The sequence below is a fragment of the Halichoeres trimaculatus genome, unplaced genomic scaffold, assembly GCF_033239565.1.
Source record: "Halichoeres trimaculatus isolate MK-OKI-2021-1 unplaced genomic scaffold, fHalTri1.1 fHalTri1_scaffold_11, whole genome shotgun sequence".
Lineage (NCBI taxonomy): Eukaryota > Metazoa > Chordata > Actinopteri > Labriformes > Labridae > Halichoeres > Halichoeres trimaculatus.
This window is the reverse complement of record NW_027437189.1, coordinates 19,774,579-19,800,926: the sequence shown is the minus strand read 5'-3', so window position 1 is coordinate 19,800,926 and position 26,348 is coordinate 19,774,579. Positions and strand designations below refer to the sequence as shown.

At 38.7% G+C, this 26,348-nt stretch overlaps 2 protein-coding genes across 2 annotated transcripts; both read right to left on the bottom strand.

Annotated features, from left to right (window-relative positions):
* Nucleotides 1–13,237: 13,237 nt before the first annotated feature.
* On the bottom strand, nt 13,238–14,479 carry LOC141799671 (somatostatin-1B-like). The gene is made up of 2 exons (XM_074681982.1): nt 14,168–14,479; nt 13,238–13,734 (listed from the first exon to the last, which is right to left on the bottom strand). The coding sequence occupies exons 1-2, from the start codon at nt 14,270–14,272 to the stop codon at nt 13,507–13,509; spliced, it is 333 nt and encodes a 110-aa protein (XP_074538083.1). The 5' UTR covers nt 14,273–14,479; the 3' UTR covers nt 13,238–13,506.
* A 6,104-nt stretch (nt 14,480–20,583) lies between these two features.
* Nucleotides 20,584–24,501, bottom strand: srm (spermidine synthase). Its single transcript, XM_074680522.1, has 8 exons — nt 24,216–24,501; nt 23,740–23,860; nt 23,550–23,642; nt 23,298–23,451; nt 23,130–23,213; nt 22,004–22,149; nt 21,726–21,848; nt 20,584–21,605 (listed from the first exon to the last, which is right to left on the bottom strand). Exons 1-8 carry the CDS (start codon nt 24,344–24,346, stop codon nt 21,588–21,590), a joined length of 870 nt encoding a protein of 289 aa, XP_074536623.1. The 5' UTR covers nt 24,347–24,501; the 3' UTR covers nt 20,584–21,587.
* Between the last annotated feature and the right edge of the window lie 1,847 nt (nt 24,502–26,348).

Here is a 26,348-nt window from a genome sequence, read left to right as displayed (position 1 = left end):
ACACTGTGAGAGGTTTTTTATGTTGTACTTATTCGACTCTGTTCAACAAAAGTAGCGGCACTTACTCCAGAATAAGTGCATTTTTTTTAATTGCACCATCATCCTCTGTCTATCTTTAACCCTCCTATTATCCTCATATATTACTCACAAATTTTACCCTCGGGGTCAGTCTGACCCCAGGGATATTTGCCCCCAGAAAATGATTTACAGAAAATTGTTTTTGTTTTTGTGTCAGGAACTTTGTTTTTTTGTTGAATACATAAATAACCCCTTGATAATGACACCTTGACCTGTCCTCTAGCGCCACCATCAGGCCAAACTTTTCAATCAGAAATAATTTATCTTGAAAAGTTTTTACCCAAATCTTCTCAAATTTACTGACAACATTAATGACCACAAGAGTATGAACCCTATTGGTTTTCGTGATGATATGACCTTTCCTGCAGCGCCACCATCAGGTCAAACTTTCAGTTTTAGATTTCGTGTATCTTTCAAATCTTTCTTCCAAATCTTTTCTGATTGGGGTGCAAATTCATGACCGTCACAGAATGAACCATATTGATTGATGTTGGTAACCCCCCTTTTACTCTCATAAACATTTTTATTTACTTGTTTTATCTACTTTTTTGTAACATATCTGTGGTCACTATAAAGTCTCACTAACCCCTCATCTTTTGTTATCCAGGCTTGGGACTGGCAGTGGCAGAGTTGAAGAGTTTTTTTTGTTTGTTTGTTTGCTTTTTATGATTTTTTTTTTTGAAAGCATGCAGATTGCAGTGCAATATGTGTACAGCAAAATGAGAATGCTAAATCAATAGTTCCCATCAAATTGGGAAAAGTCATGAAATATGAAGCCAAAAAAAAGTCAACTATTATTTTTTTGAAGGATAAACATTGAATGGGGTCAAATTGACCCCAAAGATAATAGAAGGGGTTAACCTGAATATAGAGATGGCTACCCAATTAGGTACTTTTATAGGTACCGACTGAATTCAATCAAAAGCATTGGGTACTGATTCATGTAAAATTAGAGGTTACCATGTTTAGGTACCTAAATGCATACTTGTGGCTGAGAGATTGGAAGAGTAGGTGATTTTCCTGCTCGACATGAACACAGCATTGGTTATATAGCAAGGTTATATATGGAAAAATCTATATGCTAAATTGAAAATTTTTTAGATTTTATTGTTAAACTAATTTATATTTTTTACCACTTGAATACAAAAAAGTACTGGAAATTGGTACCGTTGAGTCCCGATAGCCAGGTACCGGGCATTGATACGGTATTGTTTCAAATGTGAAAGGTTCCCATCCCTACTTGAATGTATCAGTATAATTGGAGCACCTTTGTCAGGTTTCACAAGGTCATTTCTGTCCCTCAGGAATACTGATTGAAACTGAGTAAAACTTTTTTCAGGTTTTAATGGCTAGCTTCTGAAAGGTTAATCTATAACTTCAACATTCGCTGTTGTACTATTGAATAGATGATCTCTCCAACAACTGCAATGTGTCAGACAGAGCCTGGAGCGTTACCAAAAAGTGTCCCATCGGCTTAACCCACATGTTGAGTGTATAATTCATTGCTCAGCCTGTTTCCCAGCATCCCCTGGTGCAAATGATCAAGAACGGCTTCTGATGAATTGATGTTGAGCGTTTCCATGCTGGAATTCGCTCCTGACGTCAGGGCCATTACTCCTTCAATTTGGCCCGGCGTGGCTCTTTTTCACAGATAACAAATACAGCCGTTTCCTTGCTAATTCAAAAAGGGGCCAGCCTTAGTGATTCTGTGGATTCCCATAAGGCAGTAAAGTAGTCAGTGACGTCGGTGTGAGCAAGCATTGATGAAAAACGGCACACAGGTGCTGCCTTCGGCCCTGAATCTCTGCCTTCATTATGAAGCCTGATTACCAAAGCGCCTTCTCTTCATTATGTCTCACATAGCTCTATTTTACAACAGTTAAGGTCTTTGAAAGAATTTTCATCAAACTTAAATTTAAAAAACGTAATGGAAATGAAAACGCCTGTTCACTTAGTATTACTTAAAATCATCAGTGCTTTCTGTAGATACCATGAAATGAATTCATCACACACATATCACTGATACAGAATTATGTAATACAGCTGACAGGTCATGACTCAATAACTCAGTAGGGATATTAATGGCAGGGCTATTTCTTGTATAATTGATTGTACATTTTCAGCTCTGTTAGGCTTGAGAAAAATGATGGTCAGCTCGAACATTAAACATGGATTTCCAATATGAGTAATGGCTCGACTCACTCCTCGGCAACTGCAAGGACTCCCTATGTCATTAATAAGTGGAAAGCATCACCCACAACACTGTGGCAACATTTAAGACCTTGATGGTTTACACCGGTTTCTTTCTTTCTTGTCTCTGCATTGTGGCCACATCATTTGTCATAAGGGGATTTCGTGTTGTTAGAGTAACTGCAATCAGGTGTATTGCCATCCCACAAGGGCCCAATTGTCCTGAAAATAGTCATAAGCAGCACTACACACTGTGAGAAAATAACATTACTTGAGATCCTCATCTGCTGCTGTGGCAACGACTCTATTACAGGTGCAAAAGGCTGAAGCCAACAACGACTAGGCTATGGGAGTACATCACACAAGAGTCACTTTTGTGATTAGGCACCTATATTGTACGCCTCTTAAAGGACCCATCTGTACTCACACAAGGCAGTCTGTCTCATCTTGTGGCTAAATTATTGTCATCAGTTTCTCCAGCTCATGACTCTGATACTTAGTGTAAATTGAAAAAGAACATAAAAAAAAACAATTTCTTTAGCTTGATCGATCAAAGTTTCGAGATAAATAGAGCACAAAGAGACCTCATGTTGTATTGATGACCTGATGGTGCCTTTTCTTTAAGCACATTAACATTTTATGTAAAAGTTTGATATGAGTTTTAACATTGTCAATATACTAGCATACATTTCCAGTAGGGAAATAAAATAATACTAAAACAAAATTTCTGGATGTTAGGTTGGAAAATGTCTGAATGCGTTTGTAAACTTTAAATGGGTCAGCTTTTACCAATGCAGACACCGAACATAAAATTCACATCTACACACACTTGCTCCACCACCGCACACGTCATGCTTGTCATGGTTAATCTTGCCTTCAGCAGAGCATTCACAATTCACCCAACCCAGGTCTTGATACATTGTGTATTGAGAATAGTAAAGTCAACCTCTTGTTGTTGTTGTTTTTTTCCTTTAGCTGGAGATCCTGATTAATGTCTGTGACAAAGTTAGCAACAGGTCTCATGAGTTAGTTAGCATCATAAAAGCACACTAATGAGCCCCATTTTAAGACATCTGATAAGATTTCAGCTTTTTGCTAAGATACATGTAACCTGTGGTTTGCTTCCTTCAGCTCTTAAAGGTTATCTCAAGCCAAATCAGTCAAAACACAGCATTTTTCTGCTACCCACAGACCTGCCCAGCCTCCTGAAGACGTGGCATATGCAATAAATAAGGTCACTTTTGTGAACAGGGTGCTGCATACCTTCCTCTTGTTGCTGACAGCTCATTTTGTAAGCCGCGGCTTTACTGCGGGGAGAGCAGAGGGCCCTGTAATGATCAGCTTTTAGCAGTGGCACTGGGCGGCAGAATAAGCCATCAGGCATCATTATGCCCTGCTGCGGAAAACAATCTTTCCATTCCTGTCAGTGCTCCTGAACAGGAAAACTCTTTGATAGAAATACACCAGCAGTTTAGCATGTGTGGTATGGGCTGTTGTGCTTTTCTTGGTTACTATGAACAATCATTAGTCGTGGTTAACCTTTGTGTGTATTATGTAGCTCTTTAGGATCAAATAACTAATGAGAACAGAGTAAAAAAGAATGTGAGACATCCTGTCATTAGTCCATTTGTTAGGACCAGACATATATCAACTCAAGTACAGGTAAGTAACAGTTTCAGTTACTGATTGATTCCAGGAAGAAATGGAACTCAGACCTAAAAAGAGGAAAGTCACTGTCGAAAAAGCACTAACAATCTCTCTCGACAGTGCAAGGCAAACCTGCTGCAGGGGGGAGAGATGTTTGTTACTCTGACTGGGCTTTGCCTGTTTTTGTATTTATTCAGCTTCAAAGACCTAGTCAACCATACTGCATTAGATCAGTGCTCCGGACAAAACTAAATCTAAAATGTCACCACTAAACAAATTGAGCCAGGCTGACAGAGATGAATAAGGCTGCCACTGGCACTGTGCTCAGAGCCACTGGGTTAATAAAGAACAAGTACATGTCCACACACTGCATTTCATCTCTGCTTTTCAAACCAAAAGCGTACCAGCCACTGGTTAATCTATTATTCTACAAATAAGGAAGACAAGGCAGGAGGTTCCTGTTCTGTGAGTTTGCCAGGACAGAATAACTTTCAAGTTTATGTGCTCTTTATGCTTTTAGATTTTACGAAGAAGACTTATTGTATTCAAATTATGCCTCTCTTAGTGATCTGAATCCTATCCCTCACTGAGAGGATCTCTTTTCAAGAAAAATCTACACTGTGAGTGTCACCCAGAGGAAACAACCCATCCTCTGAGACTTAGCCACACAACCTGCTCTTTCTCACCTGACCTCAGGATCATTAGCACCTGGTGGGAAAATGACCTTTCTTGACCAAATCAGACATGGCTGGAGAACAGTTTATGTAAATGGAATTAACATCTTACAGTCTTCTTAATCACGTGTCTAACATTTCATTCTGACTGGCCAAAACTCCTAGACAGGGGTTGTTAATTCTGAATATCAACAGCAATGCAAGGAACAACATGATCGTATTTGTAGCAAATATCAATTTCATATGCAGGGCAATGGCACATTCATGATTTCATAATGTTGTTTGTTAATATCTGACTAAAACTAATACTAAAACCAATTCTAATACTAATACTGATGCTTGACAGAGTTTCAAACCATGAGACACAGATATGTGCACGATCCCCTGACATGTTTTTCAGCTCTTCACACCAGGTTGTTTTAAGATCTCTTTGCGGCTTGGTCTGAAACTGATGTCGAACTCTCTCTCAAGGGGTAACATGTCTATCTATGTATAGGTGCTAAAAGTTGCAGTTCTTTAATATGCTGCTTGAGGCTGGCTGCATAGAGACCGAAAACCACGTACACCCCCAAGCCAAAACAGACTGTTATGGCATTAAAAATCATGTTTACAGCTTTGGATCTGAATCGCTAATTCCATAATCGGCACACACTCTACGAGGTGTGGCACCTTTTTCAAACTCATTTGTTTAGAAGGTTGCAATTTGTCCAATCAGAGGTGCAGCTGACGTCTGGTGACCTACAACTTTCAGTAAGGAGGCTCAAAGCCTGCCTGATTTTCAACATGGCCTCCACCAATGATTGGCTTTTGTTACATCCCAACTAAAGAGTGGCCCAATGGGGCTAACAACAATCCATAAATGATCCATATAAAAATACTGCAAAACACCTTTGATGATTACAAAATGGATTTACAGTTTACAGTTTCATTTAGCGCACTCTTTTGTCCAAAGTGACATACAACACAAGCAAGAATTTAGACAGAAGGAAAAGTTATTTGGCTGCAGGTGCTGACATTGAGTGCAAGGTTTTTTTTTTTGTTTGTTTTTTGTTTTTCGGGGGGTACAATAATTAACAAGCCAACAAACCACAAGTAATTGCTACAACAGTATACTTCAATGTTCAACAACATTCAGTAGTTGTGCTAAAAAATCATTAGAGCTGAGTCTTAGGCCCCGTTTACGCGGAAACTCCCGCAACGATTCTTCCTTTGCATTTTCAAAAGCCACCCGCATTTACATGAGGACGGCGTGAAAACGATCCGTGTTCATACGACTCCAGGAGGACAAGTCTCCTCTTCTGTTCTTTCTTTTTCAGCCGTTTTGTTGTGTGAGACGGTCGGCAATCTAACCATAACGCGCATTACTGCCACCTACTGGCTCAACTGGAAATGTGGCTGAGCGGGGAGCCTTCACCTGAAACTGCGAGTGCGCATGCAGTGGCGTTAGCGTTTCACCCTGAGACGCTCCGCTCTGTGTTTACACGAAGCCGGATGGAGGAGCGGATTCAGATCTTTCCACTCTGGGGAGCGTTTTCAAAAGTTTGCGTTTTCACTGAAAACCCAACGTGGTCTCGTCTAAACGGAAGGCCAAAGCGCAACGAAATGTTTGTGGAATTGACCGTTTTCGGCGTCATGTAAACGGGGCCTTAGACCTTCTGGCTCATTCTACCCCTGAGGGCAAAGAGGAGAAGGATCAGCTCAAGTGCACAAATGTTCCCTGAACAGATGAGTTTTCAGACATCTCTTAAAAGTAGAAAGGGACTCTATGGATTGTATAGAGTTAGGTAATTCATTCCACCATTTGGGCACAACAGAGGAGAAGAGTCTGGCTAGTGATTTGGAGCCGCGCTGGGCTGGGAAGGCCAGGCGTCTTTCACAAGCAGAGCGGAGTGGGCGAGAAGGAGTGTAGACCTGGATGAGGGACCCCAGGTAGGCAGGAGCCATTCTTGTCAATGTTTTGTAAGCCAGAAGAAAAGCTTTGAATTAGATTTGAGCTGCCACTGAAAGCCATTGAAGCAAGATTAACGGCTGGGTGACGCCTTTAAGATTTAACATTACAAAGACAAGAACCAAAGAAAACACAACACTAAATGAGAAAACACAACAAGAATCTCTCCTTAGAGACAGAAGGGCAGCAGCCCCCAACTCACATACCTCTAAGACCAGGTTAGGTTTCCAGGAGAAGACCAGTAGCCTCACCTGGAAAATGAGTAGGAGAGAGACAGGGAACACACAAGAACACACAGAGCTGTAACATCTTTCAGGAATGGATTGGTGACATTGTAGAGACTGTATTCGAGTATAAGACAGTCTATGGTTTTTGTAGCTGTAAATCATGCAGACTCCTTCTGTAAGTGTACTAGATCAAAATATGAAAGGTGAAACTGAGAATAACAGGTCATCTTGAAGGTAGTTAAAGGGATAGTTCCGTTTTTTTTTAAGTGTCTGCGGATGTTTCCTCTGTATTCCTTTCAGCCGCCATCTGCAGCAGCTCCTCTTCTGTGTACTCCGGTTCATACAGGTATCCTTTTGGTTCCAAAGTGAATGAAACTTCATCGTCGCTGTCATAGTCACTCATTTTGAATTTCCTACGCTGCCTCAAAATCCTTAGAGTACAAACAAAAGAATTACGATACTTGATCAAACTTACACGAGGCTACAACCGGCGCCCGAAGCATAGCTTGTTTACATTCCCTACAGCTGAAAGGAGGAGGGGGGACAGAGCGCACTAGCGCTGTGCGGAAGGATACATGACCAGTTAGTTAGGTCCAGATAAATGTTTATATTTCTGAAGACTTGATGCACTTAAAAATTATTCTATGTAGCGTACTCTTAAACTGTGGTATTACTTTTTGATTTAAATTCTTGTATGCAGAGAAAATAGCCTTTGAATTTGGTACGGTCTCTCCTTGTTAGCGTCTATTTCCTCGTCACCATCGATTACAGTCTGTGTCTTACTGAGGGAGAGGAGACACCTTTCTACTGTATCTAATGTCCTTAGTGGTCACATAGAGCTCATACAACCCCACTTCAAAAAAACTGAACTATCCCTTTAATGGCTGACCAGTCAACATGAAAAAAAAAGAAGATGCGAGTTGGGAAAAAACTTTGCAAAAGATTTCAAACCCATAAAGAACTGCATAGAAGGAAACAAACACAGAGCAACCACAAAGTGATACATAGGCTGGGCTTGGAGAGTGCTACCTAACTGGATGAGAGGACAGAAAATACAAACAGACCTTAAGAGTTCTGGGAAGGAAAACCTTGTACAGACAAATACTGCTGTTACTCTCTGAATCTGCTGAGAGTGCTAACAGAAAATTTTCAGCTCACTGCAAAAAGAAGTTTAAAGTTCAGTGTGATTTTTTTAAATCTGAACAGTAAGGCCATGTCAACACTTAACCATGAGTTAAAATGTGAAGTTTAATGTTAATTCTTCAATGTTTGATTGGTAAAAGTAGTAATGAAAATTCTGCTCCAATAGACAACCTACTATGGTAAAACTATTTCTTGTAGTTGTAGAACATTTCAAATCAATTGAATTACCTTTAGATCAATACTTCACCATCAACTTGTTTGTATGTTAACTTGGTAGCTTGGTAACAAGTAGGTTAATGTGGTAATGCCAAATTAAATCCCTTCGGAATAGGACAATACTCCTTTGTGAATAACAACCAACTAATTTCACGAATTACCTCAATGGAGTCAAACCAAAGTCCTTACCGACATGTCTGGAACAGATGATTAAGTAAACAGACCGAAATATCATACTATACTTTCAATCGATAGAGCATGAAGTGAAATTTATCAGACTGCATTTACCTGTTGACTTATGAAAGACCTCAATATTATATATTAGGTCATGTTTTTCTTAGCAAGATGTCTTTTTTTAAAATAAAAGATACTAATAGGTTCTGTGGTTCACATGTTTTCAACAACACCTCTTTTTTCTGTAAGAGTGGTGGGTTCACTTTGAAGTTGTCTCTTTCCATGTGGAGCATCAACAGAAGAGAACCAAAGTATTTTTTTATTTTTAAACACCAGCACATATGAATTTAAATTACACAGTTAGGCCAGAGCACTCCCTCTCCTCTTCCTTCAGATCAAAAGGAAAACCAATAAAATGCTTCGCTCACAGGCATTAGCTTTGATGTTGCTCTTCTGTGCGCTCATTTGAGCCCCAGGCTTTAAAATACAGAGTGGACAGCAAATATTCTGATGGCAAATTATTTGTGTGTGGAATCTCAACTATGTAGACACTGATTGGCGGTGGAGTTCAGATATTTTGTTCTGGACTTTTTGTTTATCTTCTACTTTTGTTCTCTTTTATACAACACAGATTGGTTATTCTCTGACAGGTTGGGAAGGTGGTGTTTTCATATAATAGTTTTTCACTGCATGTGAAAGAAATGATAAAATGAAAGATGTCTCTGGCTGAATCATAATCAAGAGAGCCCACCGGAGCTTTTGTCTCTTTAAGACCGTTAAAGGTGGTGACAGAACAGAGTGTCATGCTGTTGCATATAAAAGCATGTAATTACTTTGCTTTGAAATCCAAGTACTGTAACTCACCATCAAGTGCTGTTTTCAGAGGATCTCTCACCGGGATGGTTCATTGACATGCTATTCTCTCCAAACGTCTCACACAACAACTGAAAAGAAGGAACAACTATCATCACCATGGACTTAAATGTCCATCTTTAACTGAACCAGTGCTGTGAATGGTTGTTATGAGGAGTCTTTGCACCTGTGACACAGGTGGATTTATGTTTCATTATGTTCTATTCATCCTGTTTGGGGGGATAATGAGACAGAAAACTGCTTCAGAGGAGTGTATGGAGACCGACTGTGCAGAGGACAAATTATTTTTAACATATGTCTGTTATATCTGTGCTTTTTATGTTACAAATACTATATGAAATCAATAGACTTTTATGATCCTCCTAAAAAGAAATAATAGTTGATTTGCTTACTGTTTGGTGCATTTGTGACACAGGGTCCCTGTACCTGTAGTGTAGGAGCTTCTGATCAAGACCCGCAGCAGAAATAACCTACGCATAAATAAAACTATAAAAATGCACGAGTGCTGATTTGGTGATACTTTCAGCTGAGCTATCTGCGCAGTGTAGAAAAAAGGGGGAAGCAAGAGGAAAACAAAAGCCTTTATCACAGCAGCTCCTGCCACAATGTGGTTTGATACAGAGATGATCATAAATGTTCCTGCTGCTGGATGTGGTGATGGAGAGTATAATCAACATCAAATGAAAACTTGATGATAGACAATAATTAGTTTCAATAATTTCCCTCCAATTGTCTTATGTTTTATGAAAAAACAACAGAAGACTGCAATCAAACTGCTGCCACCTGTGAGAGCCAGCAGGAAACCTTAAGTACAAGATGCTTTCAGTATATCAGCAGGTATTTTAAGGGTGTCCCAAAATTTCCGTTTTACCAAGAGCCTACAAACGACCATGGCTGGCCTAACACTAAACAGCAGGGGTGGCTCAGGAGCCACTTGTAGCTCTTTGCCTTTTGGTTTGTGGCTCTTCAATCCATTCATGAAAAGATATTTATATGTATATTGTTATGAGTAATGGTGTGCTGATCAATCTTAAATATTGATATATTGATGCCAACGTTGGGATCGGTATTGATCAATACTTGGGTAATGAGACTGATACTTAAGTTTCAGTTTCTCTTCTCTATATGTCCTCCTCTTAATCACTCATGTGCTCATAGATAGATAGATAGATAGATAGATAGATAGATAGATAGATAGATAGATAGATAGATAGATAGATAGATAGATAGATAGATAGTTAGATAGATAGATAGATAGATAGATAGATAGATAGATAGATAGATAGATAGATAGATAGATAGATAGATAGATAGATAGATGGAACTTTGTCTCTTCTGCAATAACAACAGAAATTTGTCCTTGACATGGCTTTAAGTACAAATTTAAACGCACAAACACAGTAAGTCTTGCTTTGAAAATTGGAAGTGGGTTGATTTTTACTATATGTCATTTCGTTTATGTGTGACAGGAAGTGCATTTGTCAGACCATGTGTGGGATGTGGCTCTTTGTTGTACCACTGTAATTTTTGTGGCTCTTGGTCTCAGAAAGGTTGGCCACCCCTGCTAAACAGGATTTATTTATTTTTATTTTTCAGATTTCAGGGTTTTTTTGTCAGAATTACCATCCTATTAGCACAAAGAGTAGATGATTTCACAAAATCATGAGATCACACACTTAATGCTTGTGGTAACAATTTCACAAACATGTAGTTTCACAAAAACAGAGAAAATCAAACACAACTTCAGAAGACGAAGTTTCATGGATGGCAAAAAACTGTCAGCTAGATGTTCTTGCACAGTTGTACAGTGAAGCCATAAAAACTATCTGTAAGTAATCCCATGAGCTGCTATTCTTTTCCAATATTTCACTTGTTTTGGTTTGTTTTTATGTTGGCTGCCATGTTAATTAGCTATAAATGAAGAATCTGGTTTGTGACACTTTCCAATCTGCTCCTTTCATTGGTCATAAAAAGCAGTTTGACCTGAATTTGTCAACATCAAACATATCGGTCAATTATGATCCCAGGAGGCTCTGACTCTGTCAAAAAGTTGTATTGACACCACACAGTAATCCCAGAATCAGGGCAAGACCTCGATCATCAAACAGGGCACAAAATCTGGCCTAAAATCATCCAGTGGGTGGCTCATGTAAATATGCCACTGCATAAAACAAATCTATCAGTCTAAGCAGAAATATAAAAATATATTGCTGGATAAGTTTGTAGAAAAGCATTAAAGCACCTCAGAAGATGAAAAGTACCTGAGACACTGTGGGTATTCTGTTTAGTAAGCTTTAGTTTTATTAGTCTGACATTTTACACAGTTAGTCTGTCACAAGATTATTGTGCAGTGCAAGCTCTCTGCTTAACAGTAGGCCTAATTAGGCTACTGCCAACCAGACCCTCCAACAGAGCATCCACCAGGGTATAGCTGTATGGATTTTTTTGTTTTATGGATCTAACATACTCAAAAAAAAAATGTTGTTATTTTTTCACTGACAGTGCTTTACTAAAACAAATATTTAGTTGGGGAATAAAAGAGGAAGAATCCTTTTGTTGTTTGTCACAAGAGGTGTGTGCGGTGCAAATTACCACTCCAGAGCTCTTCTCACACTGAGGGAAAATACAAACAGAGAGCTGAGGTGAATATTGGTTGGCTCGTGGCAGTGAAATTCAGCCAGTTCTTAAAAAAAATAAAGAAATGGGGTTGCTTTTCTGTAAGAAATGTAAAGCTTTACTTTATAAATCAGAGATGTAAAAAGGTATTGGAGAAGAGTGCCTTCACAGTGTTTGATTCATGTTCTGCGTATGCATGTATGTAGGCTAAGTGAATGTAATACATATGACTCATACATCCATTAGTCAGCACAAAGTAGTTTTTTTTTTTCTATACAACTACACACACACACACACACACACACACACACACACACACACACACACACACACACACACACACACACACACACACACACACACACACACACACACAAATAAAAAAAAAATAATTAAAAATGGGATACTTCATCTGTATCTCGCAACTTTTAAGTGGTTGTCATCCACTCCCTCTATCCAAACACACTCATTGCATCAGCTTTACGTTCTACAAAAGTATAAAGGTTACACGAGTGGTGCAATAGTGTCTCTGACTGAGTCTTGGTTGTGAATTGAATTGGGTGTTCAAGTGAGAAACAACTATCTTAACATGCATCTGCTCTGTCTGTGTTATATTTACCAAATACAAACGTCAGACTCTTTTTCATATACCACAACATTTTCTTGACCAGGCAGCATCCCAAGACTCTTCTTTTTTTAAAAAATTTTCTTCACGCTCAGCTTATAGAGAAGGTTTCCCCTTTCCAGGCTGGCTAGTAACTGCTGTCAGCAGCATGACTGAACATCGGGGGAAGCTTGTGATTTATTGAGATGCCAAAAGGACTGACGTGTTTAACACCAAGTGAGCTACTGCTGCATCTGCCTCAGCTTGTGACAAGGAATTAATTGGGACATCAAATTAAACTTGTACCTAAAGACTTTTATAATTCTTGTGTAAACTCCTGCCACCAAGATGGACAGATGTAGATTCTCTTTTTGTGAAGAGTAAGACTAAGTTATTGTGCCTGGCATATTATACAGTTATTACTTTCTTATTAATAAATCAGTGATAAATAGTTAATTTAGCTTGTGTTTTTAGAACCGTTTCAGTTTTTTCATTTTTTTAAATTGTTTTATTCCACAAGAAGAAAATAAAATTTGTTTAATTTTTGCTGTTATCTAGAAAGAGAGCTATTAAGTTTGAAGTGCAAAAGTGGTGTCAGGATCAGAAACAGAAGAGTCACACAATAGCAAAAAAAATTAAAGATGCTGCTTGTTAACAATGATAAAATGTTTTTTTTTGAAAAATGAATTTAAAGACTGTGACTTTTATTTAGTGAATAAAGAAATATATTTCAGCTGCTAAATCTTAAATATTTAGAATGTTGTGATATATTCATCTAGATATAGTTTTTAGTATAATCTATCTGCATATTTTGTGATACTTTTTTGAACAATTTTCTGACCAATTAACTGATTACCATGTCAAACACTGTATCCATGCTTTATTGTTGACCCTGAAAGAAACATACATAAATACATACATACATTGTATAGATAAATAGATACATAAATAATGAATATTCAAACAGCCACACTGTCTCAGTGAAGTCCATGGATGCTGAGTTTGACAAATGTAGATGAGGTATGTACAGCTGAGATCTACTACAGTTCATGAAGAGCCGAGAGACGGGAGAGCACATTCGGCGGGCAGAATCCAGATGTTTTTTTGTTTTTTTTGTTAGCAGGAGGTAAAAGTTTTCCAGAAGAAGTTTTTACAGGGGGCTTTGCGGTCACGCTGAGGCAGTGATAGCCTGTTGTAGACGGCTCTCTCCTCAAGACGAGACTCCAGTGGCTCCTCAAGGTCCACAGGGGCCATTTCCCCCGGCAGCATGTTGCTGTCTAGGGCTCCATCTAACAAGCCTGACACCAGTTTCAAGATCAGCTCTTTGCGCTCTTTGCTCAGCTCCTGAAGAAAAATCACAAAACAGAAAAAAAAAAACAGATTAAAGAAAGGCTTACAAGGGAATTTGAGGTTTCAGAGCTAAAACCTTTAAAAAAAACAGTTTTTTTTTTAAATTAAACTTTGGATTTGGTTCAATTCACAAATATTGCAGGTTTAGTCATCCTTATATACAGAAGCAATACTCTGGAATAAGTGATTTCAAAATATTTCAACAGGAAACTGATAATCAGCTTACCTGTTCCTCTGTTAAAACTGTATGAAAACAGCAAAAATTATCTTCTTTTTTTCTTCTTTTCTAGATATCCTTTTTTTTTACTTTACAGGAAGACTGTATTCATCGATATCCTTTTAAATTAAAATAGCTCAAAAAACACAGTTGAAAAGCGAAAAAATACACTTTAAGTGCATATAAGTAAGAAAAAAACACCCTCCATACCCTGTTCACATGGATGGGACTCCTGTCGTCCACAGGAAGCACGGCCGCTGCCCTCATGCTGCACAGGACCCCCATCAGAGCTGCTAACACCACCAAGAGATGCATGCTGTGACAGAAGAGCAGGTGACAGACCGGAGCTACAGTCACAGGAGCAGGATGCTCACTGAGAAAGGAGTGTGTTTGTGTGCGTGTGTGTGTGTGTGTGAGAAAGAGAGAGTCAGATGAGCCTGGTGGTGCAGGTGCAGTGCCGTTTTTGTCAGCTGGTCACAAAGATTTGGAAACCACTGATGTTTCTTCTGCTCTACCTCCAAACTCCCTCACTCTTTTATACCACTCTCCCCTCCTACTCCTCCGCCAATGACGTAGGGGGTTGTGGGTGTATGTATGACGGACAGACGATGGAGGGTGTGTGTGTGTGTTAGGGTGTGTATGTGTGAGTGTTTGTGAGCGTGGAAGAGGAGGGGAGATGAAGGGTTCAGGACAGAACAAATGGAAGCGTTCAACATTAACCTTTTTTGACAAATTGGGAGGTAGTCGTATCCGTGCAATTCACCAGAGGGAACATCTGCAGTAGACAAGACGTCACAGGGCTAAAACCAGGTTCTGACATCAACATGGGACCAAGTGATGATGAGACTGACGGTCAGGATGTACTGGTACAATGAAACTAGACCTGCAGTTGGACATAGGTTCCTGGATTCATTAGAGGTCAGCTTCACACTGCCATGTCTGCAATCATAAACATAAATGACAAACAAACTGATCTCAAGACAACTTATCAACGGTTACTTTCACATCCCAGTGTTTGACAGAGTGCCTTTATGAGCATCTGATTCCTGTCACAGTGCATCTATGTGCTGCTCTGACACCTGCAGATTACAATTGAATGGTCTGACACTCACCAAGACCTGATGTATTATGTAGAGGAAATGCATGGTACCAATCTGCCGAGTAAACACAGCTGCTGAGAAGACGTTATTCTTGCCCAGCAGTTGAAAAGTGTATCAGTAAGTATAGTTTGGTGTATGCACAGTAAAACTACATGTGCATTTAGCAGATTTGATACCACTTTCTTTTCTCACTCTATCTTTCTTGGCTCATCAGAGGTCAAGGCAAAAGGCCATCTTGGAGTAATTCTGTTCTAAACAAGGTTTCCTAAGGTGGCTGGTAGGTGTCAGTCGATTTGTAAAAGCAAAAACAGGAATGCAAATGCAACGACACGAATACAAAAGCTTCATGAATGCAAAAGCCACAACACAAACGCAAGAGCAGCCACACTGGAAGTTAAGAGAACAGTTATCCTAACGGAAACAAGAGTTGTGAAAGCAAGATATTTTTTATTTTTTATTTTTTACCTTCAGCTTTTTTATCTTACATCTCAGATGTTCAGATGTAGCCTTAATGCCAATGCTGTGAATTCATAAAGCTTAGTATATAGATAACATATTTTTCTGGTAAATAAATGAATATAAGCACTATGAAGGATATTACCAGTTGAGACCCCTACAAAGCTATATTTATCATAGATGAAGTTAAAAAAGATAATCATTTAGTCACTTTTGCAACTTTTCTGTGTCTGTTAGGCTGACTAACCTCTTAACTTCTGTTGTAGCTGTACTTCCGTTGTCTAGTAGCTTTTGCATTCGTGTTGAGGCTTTCCCAAAAAGTCTGACACCCACTGGCCACCGTAGTTTGCACCTATTAGGATGCCAGTATGTCCTTACCATGTCAGAAAGTACTCGGTCTTTGAAAATGAGACAGATTATGGTCTTTACCAGCTCTTTGTGTAAAATGTCATGGGACAAATTGTAATACGGTGTTTGGGTTATCTCAACACAAACTGCTCCACTTTAGACATCTTGTACTATTTCATAGTTTTCTTAAACACGTTTTATTGTGAAGCATGTTGTGAACTTGCCCGATAAAAGTTCCTTGAAAAAGTATTACTCTCACTTCCACCAGGGTCTTCCATTCAGGATACATACTACTCTGCATTTTGGAGCCGACCTCAGATGGACACTTAAAAAACTTGTTTAAGACACTGACAGTGAAAAACACAAACAGAAAAGCAGCTCTAGAGAAGCTGGCTTCAGTGAAGATCATGAAGCCTGCCTCCCCTGTTGCTAATAATGTGTTCACAACAGACATAACTTGAGTTAAGTGCTTGTTCAGTTCACATGTATTTAGACTTCTGCATCCTGCGTCTTTATTTTATGAGATTTACTTGCTCCATTTGCATGTCGGGATAGTTCAGTTTTTTTTTAAGTGGGGTTGTATGAGCTCTATGTGACCACTAAGGACATTAGATACAGTAGAAAGTTGTCTCCTCTCCCTCAGTAAGACACAAACTGTAATCGATGGTGACGAGGAAATAGGCGCTAACAGGGAGAGACGGTACCAAATTCAAAGGCTATTTTCTCTGCATACAAGAACTCAAATCAAAAAGTAATACCACAGTTTAAGAGTACGCTACATAGAATAATTTTTAAGTGCATTAAGTCCTCAGAAATTTAAACACTTATCTGGACCTAACTAACTGGTCATTTATCCTTCCGCGCAGCGCTAGTGCACTCCGTCCCCCCTCCTCCTTTCAGCTGTAGGGAATGTAAACATGCTATGCTTCGGCGCCGGTTGTAGCCTCGTGTAAGTTTGATCAAGTATCGTAATTCTTTTGTTTGTACTCTAAGGATTGTGAGGCAGCGTAGGAAATTCAAAATGAGTGACTATGACAGCGACGATGAAGTTCCATTCACTTTGGAACCCAAAAGGATACCTGTATGAACTGGAGCACACAGAGCCGCTACAGATGGCGACTGAAAGGAATACAGAGGAAACACTGGACATTGAGATGCTGAGTGTTACTGCTGCCACGACTGTTGTTGTTGTTGTTGTTGTTACAGGATACTCCAGAATTCAGAAGAGCAGGGAAATCTGTGTGATGAGTTATACAGACGGCTTGAGAGCCAGCAGTGTCCTCAGACAAATCCTGAAGATTGTCTATAACCAAGTTCCACTCGTGGCAGCAGTAACACTCAGCATCCATGGGCATTGAGTCACAGCTCAGACATTTACACCACTGAGTATTTTCAACTCTATCTTGATGTCCAGTGTCCGCGGATGTTTCCTCTGTATTCCTTTCAGTCGCCATCTGTAGCAGCTCCTCTTCTGTGTGCTCCGGTCCATACAGGTATCCTTTTGGTTGGTACATCTGAAAGCTAATATCAGTTGACAGATACAGTGTTTTGCAAAGCGCTACAATTACAGAGTCTATGCAGAACTGCTAAAAACTGCATGCATAGAGATTCAGCTTGAACACCACAGAACACCACCAGAAACCACCAGCAGTGTTGGGAGCAACAACATTAGGAAAAACAGCTCAGTGATGCTATTACTGTTTTCCAGTGATGGGTAATCTAATAATTTTCTATTTCAAATGCAACAATGCTGCTTTGTTACCAACAGCCAAATTTGTCACATTATTTTGCACTTATACTCACCAGATGTTACCACCGAGACTCGCTCTGCCAGGCACAGAACAGGAGCTGCAAATTAAATGTGTTCTTTTTTTCTTTTTTTTTTTTTGGATTGTCCTTCTTTGGTGAGGGGAGAGGGGGTGACAGACACATCAGTAATGATGATCAGCTAAAGGTAAAGTACAATTTCATGACAAGCCAATCAGTGCTAGAGTTCAGGTAGGTTAGGTCTCTTACGAACCTCACACCTTACCAACTGATGTAAAAGGCAAGAACATACATGTGAAGTGTACTTCATGTCCCAGAGCAAAACCTGCTCATAAATGTGAATTCTTTTACATATTTGAAAGGTTTTTTTGTTTTTGTTTTAAATAAAGCAGCAATTACTTTCCCTGGTAACTAATTTTACATGTATAATGGAGTAAACTCCATTCAATAATTCAATTATTTGAATTTTGGAGGAAAAAATAGCAAGTTACTATAACTAATTATTTTCCTAAAGTGATTTGCCCACCACTACACCAAGCCTTAAAAAACTTATTACAGCAAAAATGAAGATTTTTACTGCCTGGTTAAAACATATGTCTTAGGTCTGAATAGCTTGATGATCTTTATTTACAGACTACAGGAGGACTCAACACTCAACTTTCCATAACCATAAGCATCAGCTTCAAATCAAGAACAACTGTCGAGCTGTGGGCTGTACTACCAATACGAAGGATCTTTGATGGTTTGATTTTGAATTAAATGTGTGTTTTGGTTTGCGGTGAGGATTTTTGACAACTAGGAGATTGCTTTTCTGCATGCCTTGGTTCCACCAACGCAAATGTCACCACTCATCCACCCTTACAATTTCATATCTCAGACATCAGAAGATGGATGGCTAGTGTCCATATAAATACACAGTCAAAGGTCCGTAAGCATGTAGTATGTCAAATTACCAGCTCTGCAAGCTGTTGCACCATAACTCAACAACATGGACTCCCATTCTGCCCAAACCCAATGCTGTTTGGAGGTTTTCCCTGTTTCATCAAATTGAGAGACAAATTTTCTTTTCAAATTGCACAAGTCTCTTAAAATGAAAACAGTTTGAAAAAGTGTTGCAGTCTAATTTTCTAATTGTTGAAGCTTTTTTTTATGAGAAAGAAACACCACCAAATGAAGCCCTTAGCTCAAAGGGAAGGGGTTTGTAAGCTACTCCTAAAGCACAATAAAACCAAATTACACTGTTCTCAAGAGACAAACTCCTCAGGAAACTAATCATGGAGGGCTGGTTACAACAAACTTTCAGGAGAAAATTGTTTCTAAAGTGTGTAAAGTTGCAATCAACCTCCAGGAAATACCACTAAAATAGAACAGTTAAAGTTTACAGATTTGTTGTTGTGACGTCTCTAGAAAATGCTCCTGGCAGGGAACATATAGTGCTTTTACTCTGGTTTGCCATGGTTGATGTGTTTAAATGGATTTTGTGCTATCAATACAGTGTTTGAGTTATTTTCTTCATGCTGTGATAATCTGGAAAATGCTGGGAGCAATTCAAAGATTTGCTGACTGTTGAGATGGGGTCAGTGGTGACACAGTGTGTTTGAAGAACATACAATAGCAGTGCTTCTTTAAAGTATCCAAAGTCCAGCCTGTGAGTGATGTTACACTTCAGCTTGTGTCAGCATGGCGATAAAGCTTGTTCCAGATCTTAACTTAAAAGGCACGAAAGTCTCCTTTTTTGCAACATTGTCTTAGAGTATCGCCTCCAGCTCAAGTGCTACTACTCTCTGAGGAGAGCACAAAAGAACGCTGAGTTCATGCGATAAATGCTGCATATAGAGGGTATGTCTATTTGACTTCAGAGGAACAATTTCAAATTTACTCAAACTGGACTTTACAGGAAAAACAGATAGCCTTCAAAATTCTGCTTTCGCAAAGAAGAAAAAATAGTTTATATAAGAAATTTTACTCATGGGTCTTTCTGCAGCCTCAATGTAAAACAATGAACATGGTTCATTTTCAGCAGTGTGAGAACTGACAGACACTCACAATCTTGTGTTGCAAGGTCTTTCAACGTCACATACTGCGAAGGCAGTATGACAGTATTGTGCTGCACAGTTGCAGGTAAGAAAAATTTTAATATAAAACCAGTGAGGACTGAGGGTCCCCACAACAAGAAAGTTGATGCAACTGAAGGCAACAGCGGCACTTCAAACTGCAAAAACACTGACAGCCTATGACAATTTACAGGAGCCGAGGGCCTTCTCATCCAAATTTAAAGAAAACCCACAGTGCTACAGTGAGTAGTGCAATTCAAATAGATACCTTCAAAGCTCAACAGCATAGTTGGCTTTTACAGTTTAAAGACTGCCATCTTGTGCCAAAATAATGGAACTGCAAAGTGCAAGTATTCATACTTCTAAAATCCAACACCCAATGAATCACAGCCCAAAAACTCCTGAAATACATCACATATGAAACTGTGTTTGACTGGAGCATGACACTGCCCTTTGTAGAGATGAGTCTGAGATTATTGCCAGAGTTGAGACTTGGGAGTAGATCTTAAAAGAATCATTATCTCACTCTCTTTATATGCCATGAGAGCAAGAAAATTTTAATTTGACTTAAAAGTTCCTGTGAGGCTTCTTTAGAAAATGGTGAAACAGAGTGAAGTTGATATTAGTGTCCCTATATTGCCTGCAGAGGCAAATAAAACCATCATCATCATCATCATCATAAAGACTGAATTCTGCTCTCTTCTTGTTTTTAATGTCTGTGACTTTTGGTACTAAAATAAAGTGAGAAGAGCAGAGATAGGAGGCATTAATGTCCCAATTAGTCCAAAAGGGCATCAAAGTTTACAAAGTTCCTTTAACTATATTAACTCAAGCTCAGTTCTTTGAATACAGTGGCCAAATGGTTCAAAAGAAGAAGCATCCACTCATAACATTTCATGTCACCAATTTATTAGCTTTTATAAAAACCCAAATCATCGGTCTGGTATACAACACCATTTCTCAAACATTCAACGTGGGTTGACAACAAAGAGGTAACTAAAGGTGTTAGACGATGTAATGACTTAGCATACAGGCCTACAACAGTTCAAGTACACTACAAGTAGTCAATCCCCAAATACTGCAAGTTATGATTGCATAATGATTCTCATTTTAAATACATCTGAATTCTTGAATTTCATTTCACATTATCCCACTTAATTTTGAAATCAACGATCAAAGCTGAGAATCAATTAAACCATTTAAACATCGTGTTCAGTTTGTTTCAGCCCAAATGGACACTTTCAATAACTAGTTGAAGCACATTAGCTTTTGGCTAGGACGCTATCTACCTGGTACAACATGATGGAGAATGTTTGTTTTTCATCAAGGAACAACCAATTTGAGGCACTAAAGGGTTCATATGTTGAGACACATTGTTATTCTAGATATACAGTCATGACAGATGGCATCTGTTTTCCTATGAGCACAGACTGATAATACACATTACAAATAAAAGTACAGCAATAGATTACATATACATGCTCTATATGGTATGTAATATATTGCATAATAGGTGGATGCAGTGAATCCAATAAACACTACAAGTTTTAACATGAGGTCTGATTTGATGGCATTGCTCTCCCCACACAGCTCAGCTCCTTTAACTGCTCTTTATAAAACGCTGATAAGATATTTACAGAGTAAAATGACAAACCAAATAAGTCCCGTGAATAAATTAACATCTAGAGTGTGTCAGACTGAAGGAAAGAAACCAAACATACAAACATTTCTCTGTTTACGTCAGCAAGCCCCAACCCACTTTGCCTCTGTTACAAAATCTCTAGGAGATTTATCTCTTCAGTGACTCTGAGGTGATAAAGGAGGAGCTGATGCTGTAGGACAAAGTTGTTTATCTGTGATGTGAGGGCCAGGTAGAGGATAAATGTGTTGATCTGTCGATGCTGGTCATGCATCACTCAGCACCTGTCATGGTGGCACAAAAATACAAAAGTCAATAGCAGATCTTTGTGTTAACATTTTTAAATTGCACTACAGTCCATGTTGCAAACTTAAGAATACCATTGATGTTGAATGGACTTTTACCTTTCTTGCAAACTCAGGAAGGACGAATGATGCTTTGTGAATTTCAGGGTTGTAATATTTAAGGCTCATATCTTCCATTTCTTCCTTTGTCAAGGCTTTCACAGGTTCCTTGAAATTTGTTTCCTAATTCAAAGGGAGAATGAGCCCATCAGTCACTTCACCAGATGCTGAGAACAGCAGGTAAGTTATTGCTACAGAATAGTTTTACAAGCTGGAGGCAATTGCACAACAATCAGGTATGCGAAGGGTAGCAAACAGAGAATGACAGGGACACTTACAGGATTTTTACTACACAGCATGAATCCAATTTGGCCACTGGGATAAGTTGGGATGGTGCCGTAGGCATAGTCCACCACAGGGAATAGGGTCTTGCAGAAGGTTCGCATCTCCTTTATCAGCTCCAAATGGAGCCACTGACACTCTCCTATGAAATTTAGACAAGTTTAGATGAAAGAAATGTCATTTCTTTCTGCCTTTCTTTCATCAGCAGGGTTCCTACAGCTCAAGGCAAGTTAAATTTAAGACTTTTTAAGACTTTTTTATGACGTTGGAAATCAAATTTAAAAACAAGTCGACAACGAACCACAATTGAAACAAACAAAACTAACAAACAAAAACACCACATGAATTACCTGGGTTAGAGGGAATTTTAACCCAATGTTTATTTTACATAAAACATCACTTTTTACCTTTTTTTAACCCCATTTTTACAACTTCATGCCTATTTTGCCCCCATTCATTTTTTTTGGCCATAGTCACAACCATTTTTTGAATTTTTACATGGTTTTTGAAATTTACTGTCAAATTTAATTCTCAATTTTGCTGCCATAATCAATTTTCCTAAACCACTTTTGGATTTATTTATTTTTTGCCAATTTTTCCTCATTTTTTTGTACCTCCAGGCACCCTAGGTAGAACCAAGACATGCGTCTGCTTTAAAAGTTCCTGGTGCAACCACATCACTGTTTTGTTAGTTCCGCTATTGTGATGTTACCCGATGTTACCACAGGAGTAAATCAGGAAATTATTTAGAAAAATTGATAAATGTTACTTAATATTTTTTTACTTCGAACTAGCATATATCTTACCAATGTGTTCAATTTTTAAGACTTTTGAAATTTTGATTTAAGACTTTTTAATGCCAATTCAGGCCTTATTTTTAGAGTTATGAATTCAATGCCTTTTAAGACTTTTCAAGGATCCGTGGGAACCCTGATCAGGAAGGTGGGAAAAAACTGAACATATGAGAACAGCTGATCTCCATCCAGAGGAGTTAGAGAAAACATGAAATAGCTTTATTTTTTGGTTAGATTCCAAGATGGGGTGTAATCTTTAAGTAGAAAGGTGAAGATACTTTCTTTTCTGCAACTGCACACTACAAACTGTGCTGTATTGAAAAGTTACCCTGGGAACAAAGTATTCCATCACTCCTCAGTGCTGCCTTCATCAGCTGGTAGTAAGACTCTTTGAACAAACTCTCAGCAGGTCCTGAAAAGGAAAACATTAACATCTCAGAATATCACACCAAACTATCACTTCTTCAAATAAGATATTGTTACAACATGTACTTACCAACAGGGTCAGATGAATCAGTAATAATGACGTCAAAGGCATCCTGGTTCTGCTTCATGAATTCAAATCCATCTCCAACATGCAGGGTAAGCTTTGGACTGAAAAACCCTTTAGCCATCCCTGGGAGGAACTTCTTTGCCACATTGATGACATCCTACACAACAGCATAGTCATCAGTATAAATAGACATTACTTAGATTCTGTATCAAAAGAAAGAGTTGTCCTAAAGGAGCTGAATCCTTCTCCTCACACCTCATCTATTTCACACAGAACGACTGATTCCACCAGGGGATTCTTCACAACTTCCCTTAGCACGCCACCATCTCCTCCGCCAATAATCAGGACCTGTAGAGAGGAAAAGGATTGACCACTTTCAATACAGGAATAATGAGTCATTTGTTGTGTTGTACTTCCATGAGTAATGCATAAAAGTGAGTAATACCTTTTTGGGGCAGGGGTGGCTGCTTAGGGGAAGGTTGGCAATCATCTCTTGATATGCAAACTCATCTCTTTCTGTGCACTGGATCACTCCATCCAGCACCAAGACGTTGCCATAGGTTTTACTAAAAGGGAAGTTTCATAAGAGGCACGTTTAGAGGCTTACGTATATTATACTTTCGACTTGGCTTGAAGAACTTATGATCGTTGCCAACAATACTGTGAATTTTGTTTTCATGACTCTGTCAAGTAACATTTAACCCAACTCAACGTGACACAACGTGTCATGCCGGCTAGCTTTCTGTTACTTATTACACCTTCTGAGTTACACTGAAAGCAAACTTTACCCCAGCAGCGCAAATCACAGTCAGCTGAATGAACCCCCCATGATATCACAAGCTTCGGATTGCCCATTCATTTCTAGTAACGTCAGCCGCTGATAGCTAGCAATGTTAGCTAAATTATGCTAAAATTACTCACCTCTTAAAAACCATAACATCTTGAAATTTAGATTTCTTGTGATAGAGGACCTCTTCCACCTGAAGGCTCATCGCTTGCCCCGGCCATAACGTGCACATTTCTGTAAACCATCCTTTTTGAATGTGGTCCATGTTGACTACAGACACACGCAGCAGTGGTGTTCCTGTAAGTGTGGCGACGTGAGTAACTTACGACAAAGATCTGACACTTCACCGTTCACTGACAGCTAAACTTGATGCCTTGCGTTGTAACGAATGGGATGCCGTTTACGTCATTGACTGGCTGTTGTCTAAGCCAATGAGTTAACAGGACTTGTCGGTTCTTGTATAGTTTGTTTGACTTCACACCACTAGAGTGAAGCGTGGTCCCGCCTTGAAGCAAGAATCCAATGTGTGCTGGAGTCCACGTGAAGCTAAACTACGGTGGAATTTTGCGCTTGCGCGAAAACTCCCACGGTTATAACCGAGGGAGAAGTGTTATTTACCGGTACTTTTTGTTTATTTGATCTCGAATGAACGTAACAGTTGTGTTTCAGATGGATCACATTTTTGCTTAATACATCACATCTTCATGACTCGTGCTGTATAGAGATTATACATTTATGTTGTGGTTTGTAAAATGTACGTTAAATTCAAATTACGAGTTTCATAAAAGCTTTTGAAGTTTTTAAGTTATGTGTGGCAGAAAACTTGTGAGGACGGATGATAACTTAAGCATTTGAGTAGATGCATGATGCAAATGCATTTTACTGCGAAAAAAAGTCGTATGAAGTCATCTTTCTTTCTTTCTTTCTTTCTTTCTTTCTTTCTTTCTTTCTTTCTTTCTTACACACCACAGCCAATCGTATCCCTTTCTTTTGATTAAATGAAAAAATTCCAAAAGAGTTCCAAGGGAGCCATCCTGTGCTCAAAAACCAAAACTGCACTTAAAAACACACTACTAACTGGCATTTTAAGTGAAATTGGGATGAGTAGAGGTTTGGTTAGGGTCAGAATTCAAAACAATTGTCCAGACCAAAATAGCCTTGAACAATGACCCCATGATTTGAGATGGTATTAAGAGCCCCAAGACGATGTTTTACCTATTACAGGATGGTCAAGAGTTCCTTAGGTGAATTGGTTCACAGAGATGTTCACAGGCTATTTTAAACCAGCATGATTTGACCAGGGGCGTATTCAGTCATTTGGGGGCCCAAGGCAAATCCAGTCAATGGGGCCCTCCATGTCCTTGTAACTCATCTTCCTCAGAGCTAGACTGGCCTTCCTTGGGTCCACTGTCTCTTTCTGAGAATCAAGGCATGAGACAGTGCTAATCTTGTACATGGTAACTTAATGCAACTAAATGCATTTCCACAAGTTCTGTACTTTAGTTTGATTTTGAAAAAAGTGAATACATAATTTAGTCCACTTTGTCCTGGATTTGAAATATTTTATGATCAATTGACAGCTTATTTGTCCCACAGTGGGGAATTTACAGAGTAACAGTAACAAACAAGAAAGTATGTAATTAAAAACATAACAATAGGTAAATATTGAAAAAAAAAATTTAGTAAAGAGAAAATATGTAAATATCAAGCACAACATAAAATTGAAAAAAAAAAAAAAAATCTACAGAAAGAGGTGATATTTATAGTTACCATACTTTTTGGTACTATTATTTTAAAGTTAATGTATTTTTATTTGACCCCCCCTGTCCAGTGAGTTATGTATCCAAAAAAGAGATTTTGTACAATAATGTTTATCACCAACTCAAAAAGTTTGATTTTGAGAAAATTATCATATTTCCTGGGCTAGATAAAGTCCTTAAATCCTAAAAGTCTTATATGTTTATCTCAGATCTCAAAGCAACATTGTTTTTATTTCCGACTTGGTTGAAAATAAGAAAAAAAAGGGGAAAAAAGTGTTTTTTACGACTTTCTTCTTGAATCAAATTTTCAGATGTGTTGTAACATGGAATAGCTCATTGAATAAGAAGGGAGGGGGAGTACCCAAAACCATCATTAAAGATTAAGCCTTTTGATGTATTTTGAAGCAGGTGAAGTAAGATTTTGAAAAAAGAAATGCTCTCAATTGAAGACAACTTCATAAATCAGTTTTTAAGAGATACTTTGGGGCCCCCTGGGAATCTTAGGGC

Bases quoted from the DNA above. Each gene is read 5' to 3' on its own strand.
- LOC141799671 (XM_074681982.1), bottom strand. From the start codon at position 14,272: ATGCATCTCTTGGTGGTGTTAGCAGCTCTGATGGGGGTCCTGTGCAGC. The intron at 13,735-14,167 runs GTATGGAGGGTG...ATTTTTCTTCAG, and splicing joins GTCCCATCCATGTGAACAGG to GAGCTGAGCAAAGAGCGCAA.
- srm (XM_074680522.1), bottom strand. From the start codon at position 24,346: ATGGACCACATTCAAAAAGGATGGTTTACAGAAATGTGCACGTTATGG. The intron at 23,452-23,549 runs GTGTGAGGAGAA...GCTGTTGTGTAG, and splicing joins TTCTGTGTGAAATAGATGAG to GATGTCATCAATGTGGCAAA. The intron at 23,214-23,297 runs GTAAGTACATGT...TTTCCTTTTCAG, and splicing joins TGATTCATCTGACCCTGTTG to GACCTGCTGAGAGTTTGTTC.